Source organism: Cetorhinus maximus, chromosome 8 (genome assembly GCF_964194155.1).
Source record: "Cetorhinus maximus chromosome 8, sCetMax3.hap1.1, whole genome shotgun sequence".
In the NCBI taxonomy this organism is placed as follows: Eukaryota; Metazoa; Chordata; class Chondrichthyes; order Lamniformes; family Cetorhinidae; genus Cetorhinus; species Cetorhinus maximus.
Genome location: NC_135886.1, coordinates 81,798,480 through 81,818,242, shown reverse-complemented (window position 1 = coordinate 81,818,242; position 19,763 = coordinate 81,798,480). Strand labels below are relative to the sequence as shown.

Below are 19,763 nucleotides of genomic sequence, written 5' to 3'. Positions count from 1 at the left end.
AGGATAAGGTTGAGAAATACAAGTTTAAAAAACAAACTGTACCTTTTTCGTCAGCAGCCCAGCAACAGATTTCTCATATTTGTACCAGATGGACTTCAGAATGGATGCAAATGGAGTCACTCCGATGCCAGCTCCAACCAGAACGCTGACCTCATATTGGAAGACATCCTCACTAGCTGTACCAAAAGGACCATCCACTGCAATCCTGGGGGGACAAAGGGGAAAGAATTCACAGTGAATGCAAAGTATGTGTCTGTTAATCCAAAGTCTCCTACAAAGGGACCTAAGCAGAGACTTCAATGTCCATTCTGCAAGGAACCCCTTAGCTGATTTGCCATCACATGTCTGCCCTGGTAAAGCAAAGATTCACATAACTTACATAAGGCTGTTTGGAAATGGGGATATTTTCAAAACGAATTGGTTCTCCTAAAAAAAAAGCCTCAGTATGTGACTCATTATTCATCTTGGTATAAATACCAGCTATTTCCAAAATTATTTCTCATTAATTGTTTTCATCCTTTAATACATTGACTAGGATTCATGCCTGGGAGCAATGAGATGGCCTAGCTGTAGTTTATCCCATGGTCATTATTAATATTCCTCAATAATTAGTTATCTACAGCTCACCTAGTCTCTAGGGAAAAGGCTCATAACATGACAGGTAGATATCACTGATACATCCTCCACTGGCCTCTAACAAACCACCCAATTCTCCACAACAACAATCAATGCTATAATATAACTGGTGGGTGGTGGCAACAGGTAGAAGACATGAACTCAAGCAGATGAAACAGTCCCAACTCCTCATTCCTCTTTTTCCACTTCTCTCAAGATGGAATGTACTTTTCTAATCCCTCATACTAATACTCCCACTAAAACTAACTCAGGCAGGTAGGTGCAAGTACCATGTTACCTGCCAGTAGAATTTTCATTCCTTAAAAGGACACTTTTTAAACGGGACTCCCAATATCCAAGATCTTTTTAAAAATAAAGTGGACTTAGTTTTACTGTCACATTTCCTGTTCCCAGTCTATATACTTTTTGAGCTTGGTGACCAGTGAGGAGTTGCTGTGTGGAACATCACTGAATTAACAACAGTAAATTTACCTGCATTTTGCACTGCATTTTAGGAGTATGTGCAGCACAATCACATGTTTTATTGTGGATCTGGTTTCCACCCCATGGTGACTTTCCATGTGTTTGAGGCCGAAGTTTTTGGCAGGTTATTGTAACGTGTAAATAAGAATAACTGGTGTGAGAGCGGCCAAAACTCAACATTTGTACGCTCAGGGCTGGTAGAATAACTTAGAGTGAATCAAAAGAGGCATAGCACTTGCCAACATAAGTTGATACGGGCAGAAATATTTTACAAGGTGTAATTGAAACAAATACTATAGACAAATTAAGAGGAAGCTAGATAAGCTAGAAGCTAGATAAGGTTGACAAGCGGGGGGGAGGCGGGGCCCACTTGCCGACGCTTAAAATGACACGGGATGACATCAGGCAGAACTCCCAACGTCAGCCCGCATCATTTCAATTTTCAGGTCGAATCAACTGTGCGCCCGCCGACCTGTCAACAGCCTATTAGGAGACCATTTAAAAACAAATTCAAGTAATTAATGGACCTGCCCGTCCAACCTTAAGGTTGGCGGGCATCAGAAAAAGCATGAAACTTCATCCACAGGCGGGATGAGGTTTCATGAGGGTTTTAAAAAATTTCATAAAAGTTTGATTAAAGGCGATGGACATGTCCCAACTCATGTGACAGTGTCACATGAGGGGACATGTCAGGGAAATTTTATTTTTGTACATTTACCATTTTTAAATTTGGTGCTGATCTCCATGCGAAAGAGCGCACTCTCGGTTGAGGGAATCCCCCCCTGGCCCACACAGGGAGCGCAGAGCGCTTCCTGGCGGATATCACGCTGGGCGGGCCTTAATTGGCCGGCCCACTTAAAATGGGGGGCGCCGATCGGAGGCGCGCCTGCATGCAACCGCTCCTGCACTTCCCCCACAACGAGGGGAAAATTCTTCCCATGGTTTTGAACAAACAGAAGGACTTTTACTATCCAAGGTAGTAAAGCAAATAGTCAACATTATCTATCTAATACTCTAACATCCAGAATTAACATGAGGTAAAGATGAATTAACAGGTTAATTGTGGTCATACACACCACAAACTGCACATTAAATGGCAGACACAACCAAGACAGGTCCCTGGAATTTCCTCTGCAACTCACCCAGACGTCAGTGAGTCACAAAATTTTTTTAAATCTCTGTCTTTCTCTTGAGTGATTTCAACTCCTTTCTTTCAACAATCTAGTCTCTGATTTCTCTCAAAGGCCACCCCAATTCAGACTGCCCCAATGATTGCTCAGCTCCGAGCTGTTCAATCTGTTCTCCCAAGACTGTGTCCCACTGCATTCATAAGCTTGCACCCCAGCATCTAGTTACTGGCACGATTCCAGCTCTCTAGCTAACCTGAGCAGAACCCCATTGCTCATGGGCTTTCCTTTGTCCCAGTTCCCAGCTTCATGGAGATGTGCCCTGAGCTGTCTTAATCCCAATCTCCCCAGCAGCACAAAGCTAGCAAATTACTGCTGCCTCCTTCAACTCTGGACTGAGCAACCACTGCTCACCACGGGCTGCTATTCCCTCTGCCTCTTGAACTGATCTGTATGATATAATAATATCTCCCAACAAAGTTGCCTGCTCTGAGGTAGGATCTAATGGGGTCAACCATGGTACATTATGTACTTTAAATGTTACAATTTCCAGTTAACCAAAGGTCACCACTACAGGTGCGAACTTCCAAAAACATACAGACAAAAAATCCAAAAATATAGTTTCCCTCACAATACTAATATATGGACCACAAATGATTTAACATGGGTTTGTCAAAAAAAATTAACAAAAACACAGCAAGCTTAATTGGCATTATAGCATAACCAATGCTTGATATCTTTTCTGAGTATCAGCATAAGATGATTGCATTTTCTATAGGTTTATCCTTAATCTACCTTGGTTGCATTTGGTCCACTGCCTCATCTTTATTCTCTCCAAATGCTTGAAACATGCCGTCTGTCCAATCACCAGCTGATCGAATGTGAACACTGAAGTAATCCTCTTCTGGGGCAGAGGTCAGAGTGAAGGGGTGCCACTCCAGCTGTGAGGTGGATGGACAGTTGATGAAGATGTATTGTCCCACTTCCATTTTAAAACCCTTCTTCTGCATCTGCAACTCAAGGACCTTCGATGGATGAATGACAGCCTGGAACAAAAGTTACAGTGAGTCCAAATGCATGATTGATTTTAATATAATTCCTGTGAATATTATTAATCAAGGTGAGGATGTTGACATTGAACACTGAGACCACATCTGAATGCAAGAGAAAGCTCCAAGACACAATGGGGCCTAAATTCAACATTGGTTTCCTAGCCAATTCGGCAATGCAGAGGCTAGGAGCCAATTTGCACAGGTGTTAAGTCACAGCTAAATTGGCTGGAGCCTTTTATTTTAGGTATCCATGGTGGCCATTGGCAATGCACAGAGTCTCAAGGCTCCAGTGCGTGCCTGTTTTTGACCTGGATGTCTAAATTTGTTTAGACAGGCCAGAGCGAGCTTTACCTAGTAAGTATTTCCAGGTCTTGAATTGTTCAACCAATGATCCTTAAGGGGATTCCTTGAGGTTGTTCAAAAAAATGGCTATAAAACTCCTTGAAATGTCCTTCTCTGCACAGAGAGTGAAAGAAAAATGATTGACACAGGCTCAAACTTAAGAACCTCTGAGAAGCTGGCTTAAGACCAACATCGCAGAGGCCTGGGAGAGGTTCAGGAAGAGTACAAGTAAAATTCCTAAAAATAAAATAAATATAGGAAAATACATGTTTTAATTCTTTATGAAAGAATATATCTGTAGCAACTCTCGTGGAACTAAATACAGTAGTTAGGCACTTAACCATGTTTACTTCCAAATATTATGGACAGTTTGTAAGAATGAGTGTTGGGGATAAAGTATGACTGCACCCTTCACCATAAAAGTAATGGCATCTTATATCAACATTTTTTTTTCTACCTTGGTGACGACAACCCTCTGTTGGGATCGATACAGTCGTATTAATCTCTCACAGACATAGAGTATCATTGGCCCAAGCACCCACTTCCAAGTCTGGAATAGAATAACACATTCATATAATTCTTTATATGTTCTCGCCACTTACAGTGAGTTACCCATCCGAAAGGCAGGTGATAGTTCAAGATAAGTGAGGAAAGATGGCTCAATGCAATGCAGCAAAGACACAAGACATCTATCTTAAGAGTGTAAATGGCTCATAATCAAATGCATTTTCTTCATATTGATGAAATTATTGTCAGTGGAGTGGTGGAGTTATAAGAAATTAGTTACACATATATGTGGCTGGATTTTATGGGGTGGGCGAGTGGGTTTCTCACCCCCTGGCATAAAAGTTGGGGCGGAGCTCTCCTCCACTTCACCTGCTTGCAGCAGCCATTTAACAAGTGTTGGGCTGTTAATTGGCTTGAGACAAGTCTTTCCAACCCCCACTTGGGAGGAAGTCCCACCTCCGAATGCCCCCAGTCAAATGGCTGTCAGCTCTCTGGTCCCAGCAATGCCACTGGGAGCGGTGGCCATTGCTGGGACTGCAGCCAGTCCTCATTGGTGACAGCAATGGAGTTGGATGTGAAGGTAAGTATGGTGGGTGGGGTTGTATCGCCGGGGTCAGGTTGGCAGGCCCTGGTGAGGCGGGGCAAGGGTCAACAGGTTGGGAGGAAGGGAAACGCAAGAGTTGGAAGACCTTTGTGGTGGGGTGGAGGGGGAGCCTCCAGTGAACACAGGGAAAGAAGGTACATCCCACCCCTTTGACAGGCCACCAGCCCAAGCAGTGCAAGCTGCCAGGTCACACACTTGGCGAGGGCCTTTTCCACAATGGGTTAAATCCCAGCAGCAATGGGAGTTCCTTAAGTGGCCATTAATTGGCCACTTAGAGGCCTCAATTGGCCCATGAGGCGGCAGACCATCCTATGCCCCCCCAGGTGCTGGTAAAATTGCAGTGGGGATAGCCAGATAGGCGCTGGGTTTGGCACCCATGGCATAGTTTCCTCATTTTCTGCCCCCTACCCACCACCACCCCCCCAATCTGCCAACCAACTCCCAGGAGGCTGTAAAATCCAGCTCATGGAGTATCACCCCCTTTATTGGCCTTGTTATAAAAAACACACTGAGCGCAAAAGGACACCTTCTTCTCATTGTTAGCTCTTTCAATGTCCTTACTGACGTGGCAGAACAACAGCTTTCCCACGGGAAGAGAAATAAATAAATAATCACTGAAAGTAACTTTGTAGCTTCTAACTGCTGCCATATTCATCCAGACTGGCAGATGCCAATAGTTCTCCAGCCTATTTTCCTGAGTGTGGAATGGGCATGATCTGGAGAGACTGTGAGGAGCAGGAGGAAATGAGTAATTCATTGAAAAAATACTCACCATAGGATCTCCTCCCTCAAACAAAGGAACTGGGCATTCAGGGATCTTCCCCCAGTCCACTGTGCGATTTTGACATGACGTGTAATGATGTACCTCCATGCTGGCAGCAGTCTGATGTCGAACAATACGGCTAATAGAAAACAGACATGTTTCATTTAAAGGGTAAGTGTGATAGATGGTTATCAGAGAATCAGGCAAGTCAGCGGGTAAAATTAAAATTACACACACGACTTAACTACAACACTGTATTTTTGTGACTGTTTTCAAAAGCCCCAGATGAAGCTATCTCTACGACAGTGACTTTTCAAAATATGCTTGTGGTAATTTTTGGATTGCTATTTAATATAGTACTAAAATGTCCATGTGAAATGATAATTCCTGCCAAACTGATGTTGGACACAATAGTGTGATAAAAACTTCACTAATGAGGCCGACATTCTCAACACATTGGCCTTGATTTTGAGTTGAGATGGGATCTATGCATGTGGGGGGCCTCGGCAAACAACAAAGTTGCTTTCTAGGGCCCAGGGAGATTTTGATTCAGGATTCATTTAAATACTTGGCTACCTGAATTGACTTAACCCAGAACTAAGCCTCCATGTGTGTTTTTTGGATTTCACCCTCTTACCCCGCTATCCGCAATCTCTCCAGAAGGTGCTAATGCTTACTGAGTTGCAGTGCCAAGGTTACAAGTCCGCTTGTAACCTTTCTCAAGTGTGGATACTATGTACGTATCTGAGGAGGAAGCTCCCCAGCTAAGTCTGATCCTGTTCTCATGAAATTATTATTTGTGCACTCACCAGTAGGAGCCATCAGTGATCAGATGTGGCAGTCCTGGCTGATATTTCTTTTCCCACCTTTGCACAAGTAGTAGTGCTCAACCACCACCCTCAGGAAAGACTGCTAACCAGGTGCAAACCAAAGATTGAACCTACCTCCAACACTAATAGTTGCAGTTATGGTCTCCATCTGCTTTTGGGCACTTTATCCTACGGAATATCTCTTTTATAAAGTAACATTACAAATTTTATCTGGACATATCACATTGCTGTTTGTTGGACCTTACTCTGTACAATTTGGCTGCTGCCTTTCCTACTTTGCAACAGTGATTGCAAATCAAAAGTACTTCACTAGCTGTAGAATGCTTTGCGGCATCCCAAGGCCATGAAAGGTGCTTGTGATGAATATTTAGTTCCATGGTTCATGTTAATATTTTAGAGGTAATGTTTAGTTCTGGAAAGATTACTGTTGTGAAGTTAAGGTAACTAAAATGCTGGGTTTTAGAGATTACCAGAACACCTAAACAAAAATGGCAGTTCAGAAGATTACCCATATTTGCTTAATAGAGTCAGAGTAGAACAATAAAACAGCAGGTGGGCTGACTTAGCTGGAGAACTGGAAATGTGATGTCTACACTGCTTGCAAAGAGCGATGTTTTGTTTTGGGAATTCGAGTTAAGTTAGTTTAAAAGCATTCAGTGAACCCTGAAAGGCTACATCGTCATGGAGATGGTTGTAGCTTAAGTTTCTCTGCTTTCAATTTATCTCTGTGTTTGCTGTGAGATGGGGGTTGGTTGCAGCTTGGACTTCAGGTGGTTTGCAGCTCATAGAGAAGCCCTGGGATCCTTACGGTGCAGTTAGAGTTGAGAAGCCCTGGGAGTCATTTGTAGCTCAGTGCAGCCAGGAGACTGGAGTTTGGAGAAACCCAGGGGGAGTGCCAATGAAGCTAGTGGTCTGCAAAAGAGTTGGAAGTGTGCTGGTAATTAGAGGGGTTGTGCAGTTTTGTGAATTCCATGAAATGAAACCTCAGGAGGAGAGATTGAGCCATCAGGAGGTGAGCAGTCAACGAGACAGTCCGGGTTGGAGCAGCTTTTGAACAAATTCAATGATTAGATCTTCAAGAGTGATGGTTTAAAATCCCTCATGAGGGAGACAGCGTTTTAATGAGATTTTGTGACACATTGTGGTTACTGACATCTGGGTGGATTGCTGAGAGATCTGTGGGATTGTCTTGGTCGCATTTGCCATTTAGTATGCAGTATGGTGTGTTTTACCACAGTTTGCCTGTTTCTTCATATTTACCTCATGTTAATTCTGAATGTCAGAATATAAGATAGATATTGTGGATTGTTTTATTTTGCTGACTTCATTTGGTAAAGTTTACTTTGTTTGTTTAAAACTGCGGAATCTTGTGGCTTTATTCTCATAGAGGGTAACAGGGATTTCAAACTTCGTCTACTTTAAGCAAAAAGTTACTGGTCCTTAACCAGACCGAAGCATGCTATACAAATGTATGTTCTATTTTTCTTCACAGAAATCTCAACTATTTTAAGTAATATATTATCCTACATACCCAATTCCATGGATGACAAGCCCTGCAAAAAATATGACAAAGAGATGATGTGTAAACCAGAAGACCTCAAAGTACGATCTGCGAATGGTGTCTGTCGAGGATGTGATCATGATGATAAGTGCAAGTGTAATGATGACCCCAGTTAGACCAGCTATAGTGGTGAATGCAACATAGTTGGGAGTCTGAGGAAGAAATGTACACATGTTACGTACAGTAGCACTTTCCAAAAAGTAATGGGGTAGGATTTTACGTCCCGCGGGCAGACACGTGCCTAACCCGGTTGGGCATAAAATCACGTGCGATGATGTTGGGCAAGTGTCCCAATGTCATCACGCACTCTCGTGATCTTTCGGTTGGCGGGCGTGCGTGATAGTTGGCAGCTTTCAGGGAGCTTTCAGCGCACGCTCCCCCGCGCATGTGCAGACTTCCACACTCGCCCTCCTCCCGCCTCCACCCTGGCAGCGCTGAGCGTTTCAGTGCACCTTTCACGCTAGCTTAATTGGCCAGCCAGCATGAATTCGCAGTCAGGGGCTGATCGCGGGTAGTGGACCTTTCCCTGTCTGCTCCTTGGCCCGCCCGTCGTGCCCACCCAACAAACGCAAAATCCTGCCCATGATTTTGACTAAACCAGATTTTCACACACAACCCAACTGATAAAGATGTTTTATGACTCTACTGACTAAAAAACCCTTTAAAAGTGGCATTTTTTATCATTGGGAACCATGATTTAGGATCCCATTATAAAGAATTCCTTTATATTTTTTGTAATATTTTATTTGGGACAATTTTTAAAGTATGTTTCCTTGTATACTGAAGAAATTTGAGGAATTATTTACACAAAGGGGGATAAGCACACAATTGATTAGATCTCTGAAGCATCCACATTAATGTATTTCTGCTAATGTTAATTCAGTTCATTTGCACTGTCAGGCCTAGTAACTCTTTTCAGTGAGCCCTCACAGTTAAATCTTAAATATACTGATTATCAAATGCCTCTGCATTACACCTGCACACATTGGATAGGTCTGCATTTAGCAAGGGAAATTAAAAGCTATCCTAAAATAAAACTCTCAAAAAATGGAATCATGTATTAAAGCTTAATTCCCATTTTACAGATTCCCTTTTAACTCTTTTAAACAGAATCTTTGGTTGAATCTAATGTTGCTGAAGTTATGTCTCCCTCCACCCGCCTATTCTGTTTTTGCAGCTTTCTCCACGCTCCCTCCTAACCTACACTTTAAATGCCTTCTCACCAGGGCTCTACAATGTTGACAGGCCAACAAAGCAGATTATTGACCTGCTTCAGATTTGCACAGAAGCCGATCTGGAGGAGGCTAAGAAATGTCATGATTTGTAATTTGATGTGATGGATAAGAAGTATTTATGAAAATACCATTAAAACCTTGTTAGCATTTGGGAGTGAAGAAATTGACTTTTCCCCTTGAAGCCCTTCCTCCTTTAGGGACCATCCATCTGATTCTCATCACTGGAATGTTATTAGATTTAACTCCTCCTTGGCAGTGTGCCTCCTGCTTTTTGAAGGGGTTTTATGTCAGTGCCAGCTGTCTTTATTATTGCTGCTCATGATCAGAGTTGGTGAACTGGAGTAATTGGGTTCTGCATAATTAAACCATTTTAACATCACTGTCCTATTTTTGGTGCTGTTGAGTAGTCCAGCTCCTCTCAGACACAGGTGAAGTCCTGTCCTTGTGAGGATGCTGCATTCAGGTGGCATATTGCTGGGAAGAACTTTTAACATTGCCTATGGCTAAGTGCACAGGTAGACTTCTGTTGTCAGAGCCACACTCTAAAACTGCCAACAGGTTATCACCAGCAGTTAATACTAATTATGGAAAGTGCTCACTGTGAAGCAATTGTAGTATTGAACTACGCAAGATTTTAAAAGTGAATTAAATAAACATAAATATGAAATGAAAGGGGGTGGAGAAAGCACAAAAATGCTCTTCACAAAAATAGCAAATCTGGGAAGAATGGGAATGGAGATAGTGATAGCACAGGCACAATGGACTGAACAGGCACAATGACAGGCACAATGGACTGAACAGGCACAATGACAGGCACAATGGACTGAACAGGCACAATGACAGGCACAATGGACTGAACAGGCACAATGACAGGTACAATGGACTGAACAGGCACAATGACAGGCACAATGGACTGAACTGGCTCCTTCTGGACTGCAACTTCTATGATTTTTTGGATATAAAAGAGTTTGACAATGTTCATGCAAGAAAATTGTTCACTGTTACAAAGAATTAAAATACCTGTGCCCATAAGTTCAAAATTAGTTGGTTAAGAATAGGAAACAAAGTTCTTAAGAAGATTTTCATTCAAACAATAGTGTTTCAAAGTAGATTATGAGGAAATGCTTTTAAAGGGGACAACATTATGGGTTCAAAATAATTGAATGTGTTTCTGGAAAGAAAAAGAATTGAGGGATGTGGCAAGAAGGTGATGAGTTAGTTGTGTATAATGGATTACTTCTGTTAAAAATTGCTATCTACTTACAAATAAGTGCTTCTTACCGTCTGATCTGACCTAATAGGATTCAACCAGCTGCTGGTATTGTCCCCAATACGGGACAGTACAGCATCCAACGTCTGTTCTTTTGACTGTCGACTGTTGTTGAACCATTCAAAGTTCAGTAAATGTGCCACAATATGAATTGCTGTGGGAACAAAATGACCACAATGTTGGATAGCAAAATACAGGCAGCCCTCCTTTTCTTCAGACCAAGGCTTAAAGAAAACCCTTACTGGAGATGAATTAAAAGATCATATCGCTTCTTTGTGTAACCATATAGACGAAACTGCTTTACAACATACTCATCCATTTCTGGCCACCTCTGTTGTAATTAGGGAATACTTTGTATGATCAGACTGTTATCTGCATATTAGCAAAGTTGCACATTCTGGCAATTTGAATTGTTATGGACAATAGGTAATTAAAAATAATAAGGGACAAAATTTTCTAGTGTAATTGATCACAAAACAATCAATTGCACTAGGGAAGGCAGGAATATTAATTTTGAATTTTGTTTTTAAATCCACAACTTCAATCAGTGCCATTGGTTCTGCTCCACCGTGGCAGTCACTGCAGCAACTTCCCTCCAATCCATCGAAAGCTTTTGTCAATGAGAGCCTCCCCAAATTATTCAAATGACCCTGTAAAATCAGCTAGAATCTGGAGTGCAAGCATGGAGTAGCCAGGAGTTGTGCCTTGCTTGAGGTTCTGCCACCGTTGCAGCTAAGCAGAGAGTTCCTTCCTCCCACAAAACCGTGAGAGCGAGGAAGTCATAAATATGTAAAAAATAAAATCCGTGCCTGGATGCAAGTACATTAGAAGGATGCCATTGTCCCCAGAAAATACTACCTATAAGACCATAAGACATAGGAGCAGAACTTAGGCCATTTGGCCCATCGGGTCTGCTCCGCCATTCAATCATGGCTGATAAGTTTCTCAACCCCATTCTCCCGCCTTCTCCCTGTAACCTTTGATCCCCTTACCAATCAAGAACCTATCTATCTCAGTCTTAAATACACTCAATGACCTGGCCTCCACAGCCTTCTGTGGCAGTGAATTCCATAGATTTACCACTCTCAGGCCAAAGAAGTTTCTCCTCATTTCTGTTCTAAAAGGTCTTCCCTTTACTCTGAGGCTGTGCCCTCGGGTCCTAGTCTCTCCTACTAATGGAAACATCTTCCCCACATCCACTCTATCCAGGCCTTTCAGAATTCTGTAAGTTTCAATCAGATCCCCCCTCATCCTTCTAAACTTCATTGAGTATAGACCCAGAGTCCTCAAATGTTCCTCATATGTTAAGCCTTTCATTCCTGGGCCCGTTCTCGTGAACCTCCTCTGGACCCTCTCCAGGGCCAGCACATCCTTCCTAAGGTACGGGGCCCAAAATTGCTCACAATATTCTAAATGTGGTCTGACCAGAGCCTTATAAAGCCTCAGCAGCACATCCCTGCTTTTATATTCTAGTCCTCTCAAAATAAATGCCATCATTGCATTTGCCTTCCTAACTACCAACTCAAGCTGCAAGTTAAGAGAACTTAAGAGAATCCTGGACTAGGACTCCCAAGTCCCTTTGCGCTCCAGATTTCTGAATTCTCTCCCCATTTAGAAAATAGTCTATGCTTCTATTCTTCCTACCAAAGTGCATGACCTCACATTTCCCCACGTTGTATTCCATCTGCCACTTCTTTGCCCATTCTCCTAATCTGCCCAAATCCTTCTGCAGCCTCCCCGCCTCCTCAATACTACCTGTCCCTCCACCTATCTTTGTATCATCTGCGAACTTAGCCAGAATGCCCTCAGTTCCTTCATCTAGATCATTAATGTATAAAGTACCTGTTTGCAAGGCAATCATATAAGCCACCAGTTTATGGAACGTGATATTCTTGTCCAGCTGTTTTCTTGCACTGCACCTGCAACACTAACACAGATAGAGGAAAAACAGTCAAGATCCAACAGGAATGTGCTGTGACAGGACATGGGGACAAATCCAAAGCTTTTCTACTCAGTTGTAATGACACAGTAGGCGGAACTTTCCATTCCAGGACTTAGTCCCATGGTGGAGGCGGAAACCGGGAGTGTTTCCTGCCATGGAGGCTGGTAGGAATTCATGCCATATCATACGATGCTGGCCTAATTAATTATGCAGTCGGGGGGTTCCTAACGTTTTGCGCAGTGGGGAGAGCTGGATGGCTCATGCCCTGCAATCATATCTGGGCACCATTTTTAAAAGGCGCCCACACATCAACTTATCCATCGTTGAGGGAGAAGATCCACCTCCCAGAAGAACCTGCAGTGTGAAGATCCACGTGGTAGATGCTCCACCCACCCACTGCTGCATGTGGTGTTCCAAGGTTCACAGTCGCTGGAGGTCTCCATCTTCCCTTCCGGTCTCCGCCAGCTGCCCCAGGCCTCTTTGAAGGTAAGTCTGACGTGCACACTATATTGGTCGGGTCGTGCTTCGGACCGGCATGATATCCCGCTGGCGATGTGGAAAATCAGGCGGGGGGCATGATTCCGGTCGGTCCCATTAACAGGATGCAAAGCAGTTTCATGCTGGCCTCTGATGGGAATAGTGACCTGCCATGATGGGCAGGAGCGCAAATTCCCATCGTTATTTTACTCCAGTGGGAAACCAATTTTTTTAGCCCCTGCCACATTGTCTCCCAACCACCTGCCATAAAACCTGCTGTGGGAGAGGGGGGTGGGTACTGGAAAATTCCACCCTTTATCTGCAGAAAATGAAGATCCAGTGCTTTCAAATAATATTTTCCTGTAGTTTGCACTTTTTTGTGGAGTTTGCAAGGAATAAACAGGAGAATTTTTAGAAACTAGAGAAACACAATTAAGCTGGACTAGTTCATCTCTTTTTGATAGATTATCCTCACCAACTTTCCTACTCACTATTTTCTTCAATTCTTCCTTCTGCAGAACACATCTAACTATATTTTGAATTCAGTTGAAAATTCATTTGAATGATCTTTTCTGGTAGCTTATTTTATTAGAAAGTGTTTTTTTGTTAGTAAGCGCCATAGAGAATAGCTAGTGTTGTAGAGAAATTGTAGAGTGGTTTGTGGTCTTCCACTGATGACATGATTGAGATCACAAACACACCACATGCATAAGTGTAGAAACTACTTATGAACTAACGGATACTTTACAGTTTGTGGCAAGCACAGTAGAGGTTTCGCTAGGCTGACGTATGGAGTTGTGGCTAGATCTCCAACTTGCACAGGAATGGTGCACGTCATATGGGATCCAGAATCATAAAATCATTGAATTTTACAGCACAGAAGGGAGGTCACTTGGCCCATCACACCTGTGCCAGTTTTCCGAAATACTCTTTCATTTAGTATCTCTCTGTGCCCTCATCCCATGCTCTTTAACTTGTTTCTTTTTCAACTAATTATCTATTCCTTTAAAGGTCCTTCCGTCACTGTTTCTGGTAGGGAATTCTGTATCCTAATAACCTTCCACATAAAAACATTTCTCCTGACCTGTTCTTTCAACCTTTTGCTTTCTACTTATTGATTCACTGACCAGTGAGAATAGTCTTTCATATTTATCTTATCAAAGTCCTTCATGCTTGTGGGTACCCTCACTTAGATCTCCGTTTAACCTTCTCTGTTCTAATGAAAAACCCCAGTTTTTCTCATATCTTTTAATATCTAAAGTCTCTTATCAGAGTTTTATCTTAGTGAATCTCTTCTATATCCTCTCCATCCCTTGGCATCTTTCCGAATGTAAAGCAGCCAAAAAGGCACAAAATAATGTATAACCTAACTAATGATTTGTATAGTTTTAGTATACTTCACTGTTTTGGTATGCTATGCTCTTAATTTAGGATCCAGATTTTTTTTACAACTTTATGATGTCCTCCTACTTGTAAAGGTTTGTTTATCTAAACTTCTCAGTTTCTCTACTTATCTGCTATATTTATAGTTTTGTTATTTAATGTGCATTCCCTCTCCATAACCTTCCTTTCAAAGTATATCACATTTCACTTCTTGAAATTACATCTAATATCAATCTATGCAATATATTAACCTGTCTACATAGACTTTGCGCTTACTGTGTTTGTTACATCTCCAAACACTGACAAAGTGCCTGCTATACCTGAATCCGGCTCACTTGAGAAAAGCAACGATACTGACGTTGATCCATGGAGGGTACAACTGTTTATACCCTTGTGGTCCAAAAAACACATCAACCATATTCTTTGTTTTCTGTGCTTTATTCAACTTCCTATTCATACTGCCACACTCACTTTCATACCATTTGTCTTACTCAACAAGCCTCCTATATGCACCTTATCAAATGCCTCTGTACACCTCTCCACCTCTTTACCTTACCTCCCTTCTTTAAGACACTCCTTAAAACTTGTCTCTTTTCCCAAGCTATAGGTCATTGGCCTAATATCTCCTCACATGGCTCGGTGTCATACTTTGTTTTATCATGCTTCTGTGAAGTGCCTTGGGATGTTTCATTAGGGTTAAAGGCACTACATAAATAGGAGTTACTGGTGAAAATCCATGCACACAATAACCATACATGTCCTTTATCACAACAATCCATTACTTTAGAACTCTACTAAATTTGTTAAATAGTATTTGCCTTTTACATATCTGTGCTGGTTGTCCTTAATTAGCCCATGGGCAGGATTTTTACCTTGTTGGGCAGGAGGGCCCAGGAGCTGCTGCGAAACCAATCGCCACCTGCAATCGGGCCTCCACCGATTTCACGCTGTCTGGCCAATTAACAGCCAGTCAGCGTGAAAGGCGCGCACAGAACCCAGTGCTGCTGGGGTGGGGGCGGGAGGGGCGCGAGCGCTGAAGTGTGCGCATGCATGGGAGTGCGCTCAGTGAAAACTCCCTGAAGGCACAGAACTACCTCAGGGAGCTGAAGATTTTTAACATTACAAATAAGTTGAAAAATAAGGAAACCATGTCCCATCATGTGACTCTATCACACGAGCAAGGACATGTTAAAAATGAGATTTAAAAGATTTTAAAAAAAAATCACTGGCTGAAATCTCATCCCACCCGTGGATGAGGTTGCGCAGAAATGCAAAGGCCACTTGGCCTATTCAGCCGCCCGCCAAACGAATGGTTGGACGGGCAGCGAAAATTTTGATTTAATTAATTGATCAAGGGCCTTAACAGGCCTCTTAATTGTTGGCGAGCATGCTGCTGCCTCTTGGGCGCACCCGCTGAGCGAAATATCGCGAGAGTGCGCGATGATGTCGGGACGCTCGCCCAACGTCATTGTGCGCTATTTCACGCATGTGGGTGCATGCCGAGCTGAAAGTCCTGGCCCGTGTTTTTCCAAGACTGCTAGAAACTGACTGCCTACCAATGTTAGGCTGACTGGACCATAGTTACCTGTTTTATCTCTTTCCCTCTTGAACAGAGATATTACACTGCCAACTTTCCAATCTTCTGCAATAACTTCCAATCCGGAGCTGTATAAAGATTGTGATTAGAGTTTCTGCTATTTCCTGTGGATTACCCTCATCATTTAAAAAAATTCATTTACGGGGTGTGGGCATCGCTGGCTAGGCCAGCATTTATTGCTCATCCCTAATTGCCCTTGAGGAGGTGGTGGTGAACTGCCTTCTTGAACCGCTGCAGCCCCTGTGGTGTGGGTACATCCACAGTGCTGTTAGGGAGGGAGTTCCAGGATTTTGACCTGGCGACAATGAAGGAACGATGATATATTTCCAAGTCAAGATGGTGAGTGGTTTGGAGGGGAACTTCCAGATGGTGGTGCTCCCATCTATCTGCTGCCCTTGTCCTTCTAGTTGGTAGTGGTGTTGGGTTTGGGAGGTGCTGCCTAAAGAGCCTGGATGAATTCAGCTCCAACAACACTCAAGAAGCTTGACACCATTCAGGACAAAGCAGCCCAATTCAATGGCACCCCTTCAACAAACATTCACTCCCTCCACCACTGACGAACAGTGGCAGCAGTGTGTACCATCTATAAGATGCACTGCAGAAACTCACCAAGGCTCCTTAGGCAGCACCTTCCAAACCCATGACCACTACCATCACAAAGGCAGCAGGTACATGGGAACAACACCACTTGGAAGTTCCCCTCCAAGCCACTCACCATCCTGACTTGGAAATATATTGCCGTTCTTTCACTGTCGCCGGGCCAAAATCCTGGAACTCCCTCCCTGACAGCACTGTGGGTATACGTACACCACAGAGACTGCAGCGGTTCAAGAAGGCAGCCTACCACCACCTTCTCAAGGGCATTTAGGGATGGGCTATAAATGCTGGCCTAACCAGCAATGCCCACATCCCGTAAAAATTTCCACATTGCTGGGTAGATGCCAGTGCTGTAGCTGTACTGGAACAGCGTGGCTCGAGGCACGGTAAGATCTGGAGCACAAGTCTTCATTACGATTGTCGGATATTGTCAGGGCCCATAGCCTTTGCATATTCAGTGCCTTCAGCCATTTCTTGATGTCACGTGGAGTGAATCGAATTGGCTGAAGATTGGAATCTGTGATGCTGGGGACCTCCGGAGGAGGCTGAGATGGATCATCCACTCAGCACATCTAGCTGAAAATTGTTGCAAATGCTTCAGCCTTTTCTTTTGCGCTGATGTGCTGGGCTCCCCCATCATTGAGGATGGGGATATTTGTGAAGCCTGCACCTCCAATGAGTTGTTTAATTGTCCACCACCATTCCAAAATCTATCCCGTTTAGCACTGTGGTGATGCCACACAACACAATGGAGGGTATCCTCAATGTGAAGACGGGATATCATCTCCACAAGGACTGTGCGGTAGTCACCCCTACCGGCACTGTCATGGACAGATGCATCTGCGGCTGGCAGGTTGATGAGGATAAAGTCAAGTATGTTTTTCCCTCTTACTGGTTCCCTCACCACCTGCTGCAGACCCAATCCAGCAGCTATGTCCTTTAGGACTCAGCCAGCTCAGTTGTACTGGTGCTACTGAGCCATTCTTGGTAATGGACATTGAAGTCCCCCACCCAGAGCACATTCTGTGCCCTTGCCACCCTCAGTGCTTCCTCCAAGTGGTGTTCAACATGGTCTGTCTGGTTTCATTCCTTTTTATTGACTTTTTAGCAGTTTGATACAACTGAATGGTTTGCTAGGCCATTTCAGAGGGCATTTAAGAGTCAACCACATTACTGCAGATCTGGAGTCACATGTAGGCCAGACCAGGTGAGGATGGCAGATTTCCTTCACTAAAGGAGATTAGTGAACAAGATGGGGCTTTTTTTTTAATGACAATCGAATGGTCATCATTAGACATTTAATTCCAGGTATTTATTGGATTCAAATTCCACCATCTGACATGGTGGGTCCCTGGATTACCAGTCCAGTGACAATACCACTATGCCACCACCTCCCCCTGATTCTAGAATGTAAAGCAGTGAATTCACTGTCCACTGAGTTCCAGCATTTTTTTCAGCATCAATTCCTCTATAGTCACTTATAGAACTATTTAGTCCACCTGTCAGTTACTAATTTAGTATCTACAATTTCTTCATCCTCCATGACACTTCCTTTATTGACTCATCAGCCCTACATTTACATATCTGTAAAAAGGCTTGCTGTTTCCTTTTAGAATCCCAACCAATCTACTGAAATACTTATTTTTAACCATTCTATTTTTTTTGCTTGATTTCCTATTGTATTATTAACACTAGGGGCAGAACCTTTGGCTCGGCGAGCAGGGGCGGGGCCCGGTCGCCGATGTGTAAAATGACGTGCGGTGAGGTCGGGCGTGTGTCATTCAGATTTTCAGTTCAGCGGGCATGCAGCCGAGTCGGTTGCGCGCCCGCCAAACTGTCAAAGGCCTATTAAGGCCAGTTAACTATCAATTAAAACAATAAACTGAGCTGCCCGTCCAACCTTAAGGTTGGCGGGCAGGCAAAGAGCCCAGGCGGCCTTCGCATTTTTCATGGAACCTCATCCATGGGCGGGATGAGGTTTAATTAAGGTTTTTAAAGGTTTGAAAAATGTTTAAATAAAATTCATAGACATGTCCCAGCTCATATGACAGTTTCACATGAGGGGACATGTCCTAAAAAAATTTTTTTTCCTTTTTAAAAATTTTTTAAACTTAAACTAATCTCCCTGAGGCAGCTCTGTGCCTCAGGGAGATTTCTGCGCTCTTTTGCGCACATGTGTGAAAGAGTGCAGGCCCCAACTCAGGGAACCCTTCCCCGCCGCCCGCACAGGTGCGTGTCACGCTGGGCAGGACTTAATTGGCCCACCCACGTAAAATGGCGGTGCCAGGCCGATCGCGAGCGGCGATCAGCTGCGCGCACGCCCGCACTCGCTCCCACACAACCCCCCAACAGGGAGAAAATTCTCCTCTAGGTTCTTCATGTGCCCCCCTTTATAAGTCTCATCTTACTGTATCTACTCATAAATTAATTCCAGGTTTTGTTGCAACTCTTTACGCTTTGTGAGAGTGTATTTAGCATGTATCCTAATGGCTGTGTTTCAAGTTTCACTCCAATTTATCAGGACTTGACACATTTTTATTTATAATTGAACTTTGCTATTTTCCTGTTTTTTTTATTATTCCCTCTCCTAAAGGATAAGAAAAAGTAAATTTAAAATGTGAGGAGTGGTATCAGATCTTAAGTGCAGTCAGTGAAGGTTGGTTGGTAATATTTCCATTAATTTTAATTTTACTAGAAGTGAAAAGTATTATCAAATTTTACTCTCAACCCTACCGGGCACCTTTGACTAATGTCAAATGTTCTTTTAGATGTGAAATGAAAGGCAACAAGTGTGTGCTACCAGTCCGGTGTCACTGGGGAATTCTCTTCCTTCTTAAACAAGAGCCATTAGGCTGATCTAGTATCTACGATCTAAGTCATGGAGGAAGATTGGAGAAACTGGGGTTTTCAGCCTTCAAAGAAGGCATCTGAAAGATGACCACAGAGATGCACAAGATAGTTAAGAGATAGGTAAATGTAAATCCAAAATATTATATTACCCCCAGAGGTCACTGAATGGAATGGACTTCTGGCTACAGTAGTGGAGATGAAAACCCTGGAATTATTTAATAAATACTTGGAGGATGCAATTGCGGATTTGTAGGGTTTACTGGACAAGAGGAAAATCAGATATTGTTAATTGACCTTCCTCATATGTGGTTATTGTGTGATTCAATAATGATGTCATGTAAATCCTTGTGATTTCCAGACTGTAGGTGCTATTCTGTCTGTGTAACTGGGTGTACCTGTGTCATAAGCATTTTTGTGTAGGCAGTGCCCAACATCTCTGAAATTTGCATTGGTTCTGTCAGTGCAGGAAGTAACACATAAACATTCCAGGATTACACCTCAATACTAGTCCTCATTTTATGCAATTAT

At 43.1% G+C, this 19,763-nt stretch overlaps 1 protein-coding gene across 1 annotated transcript in view; it reads right to left on the bottom strand.

Annotated features, from left to right (window-relative positions):
* LOC144683781 (NADPH oxidase 2-like) overlaps positions 1–19,763 on the bottom strand; it is a 28,731-nt gene that overhangs the window by 5,473 nt on the left and 3,495 nt on the right. Inside the window, exons 4-10 of the mRNA XM_078547165.1 lie at positions 12,232–12,316; positions 10,401–10,543; positions 7,855–8,036; positions 5,503–5,632; positions 4,077–4,169; positions 3,021–3,271; positions 43–205 (exon numbers count right to left, since the gene is read on the bottom strand). Of these exons, the coding sequence (XP_078403291.1) occupies positions 43–205; positions 3,021–3,271; positions 4,077–4,169; positions 5,503–5,632; positions 7,855–8,036; positions 10,401–10,543; positions 12,232–12,316 (1,047 nt within the window). The remainder of the gene's footprint in view (positions 1–42; positions 206–3,020; positions 3,272–4,076; positions 4,170–5,502; positions 5,633–7,854; positions 8,037–10,400; positions 10,544–12,231; positions 12,317–19,763) is intronic.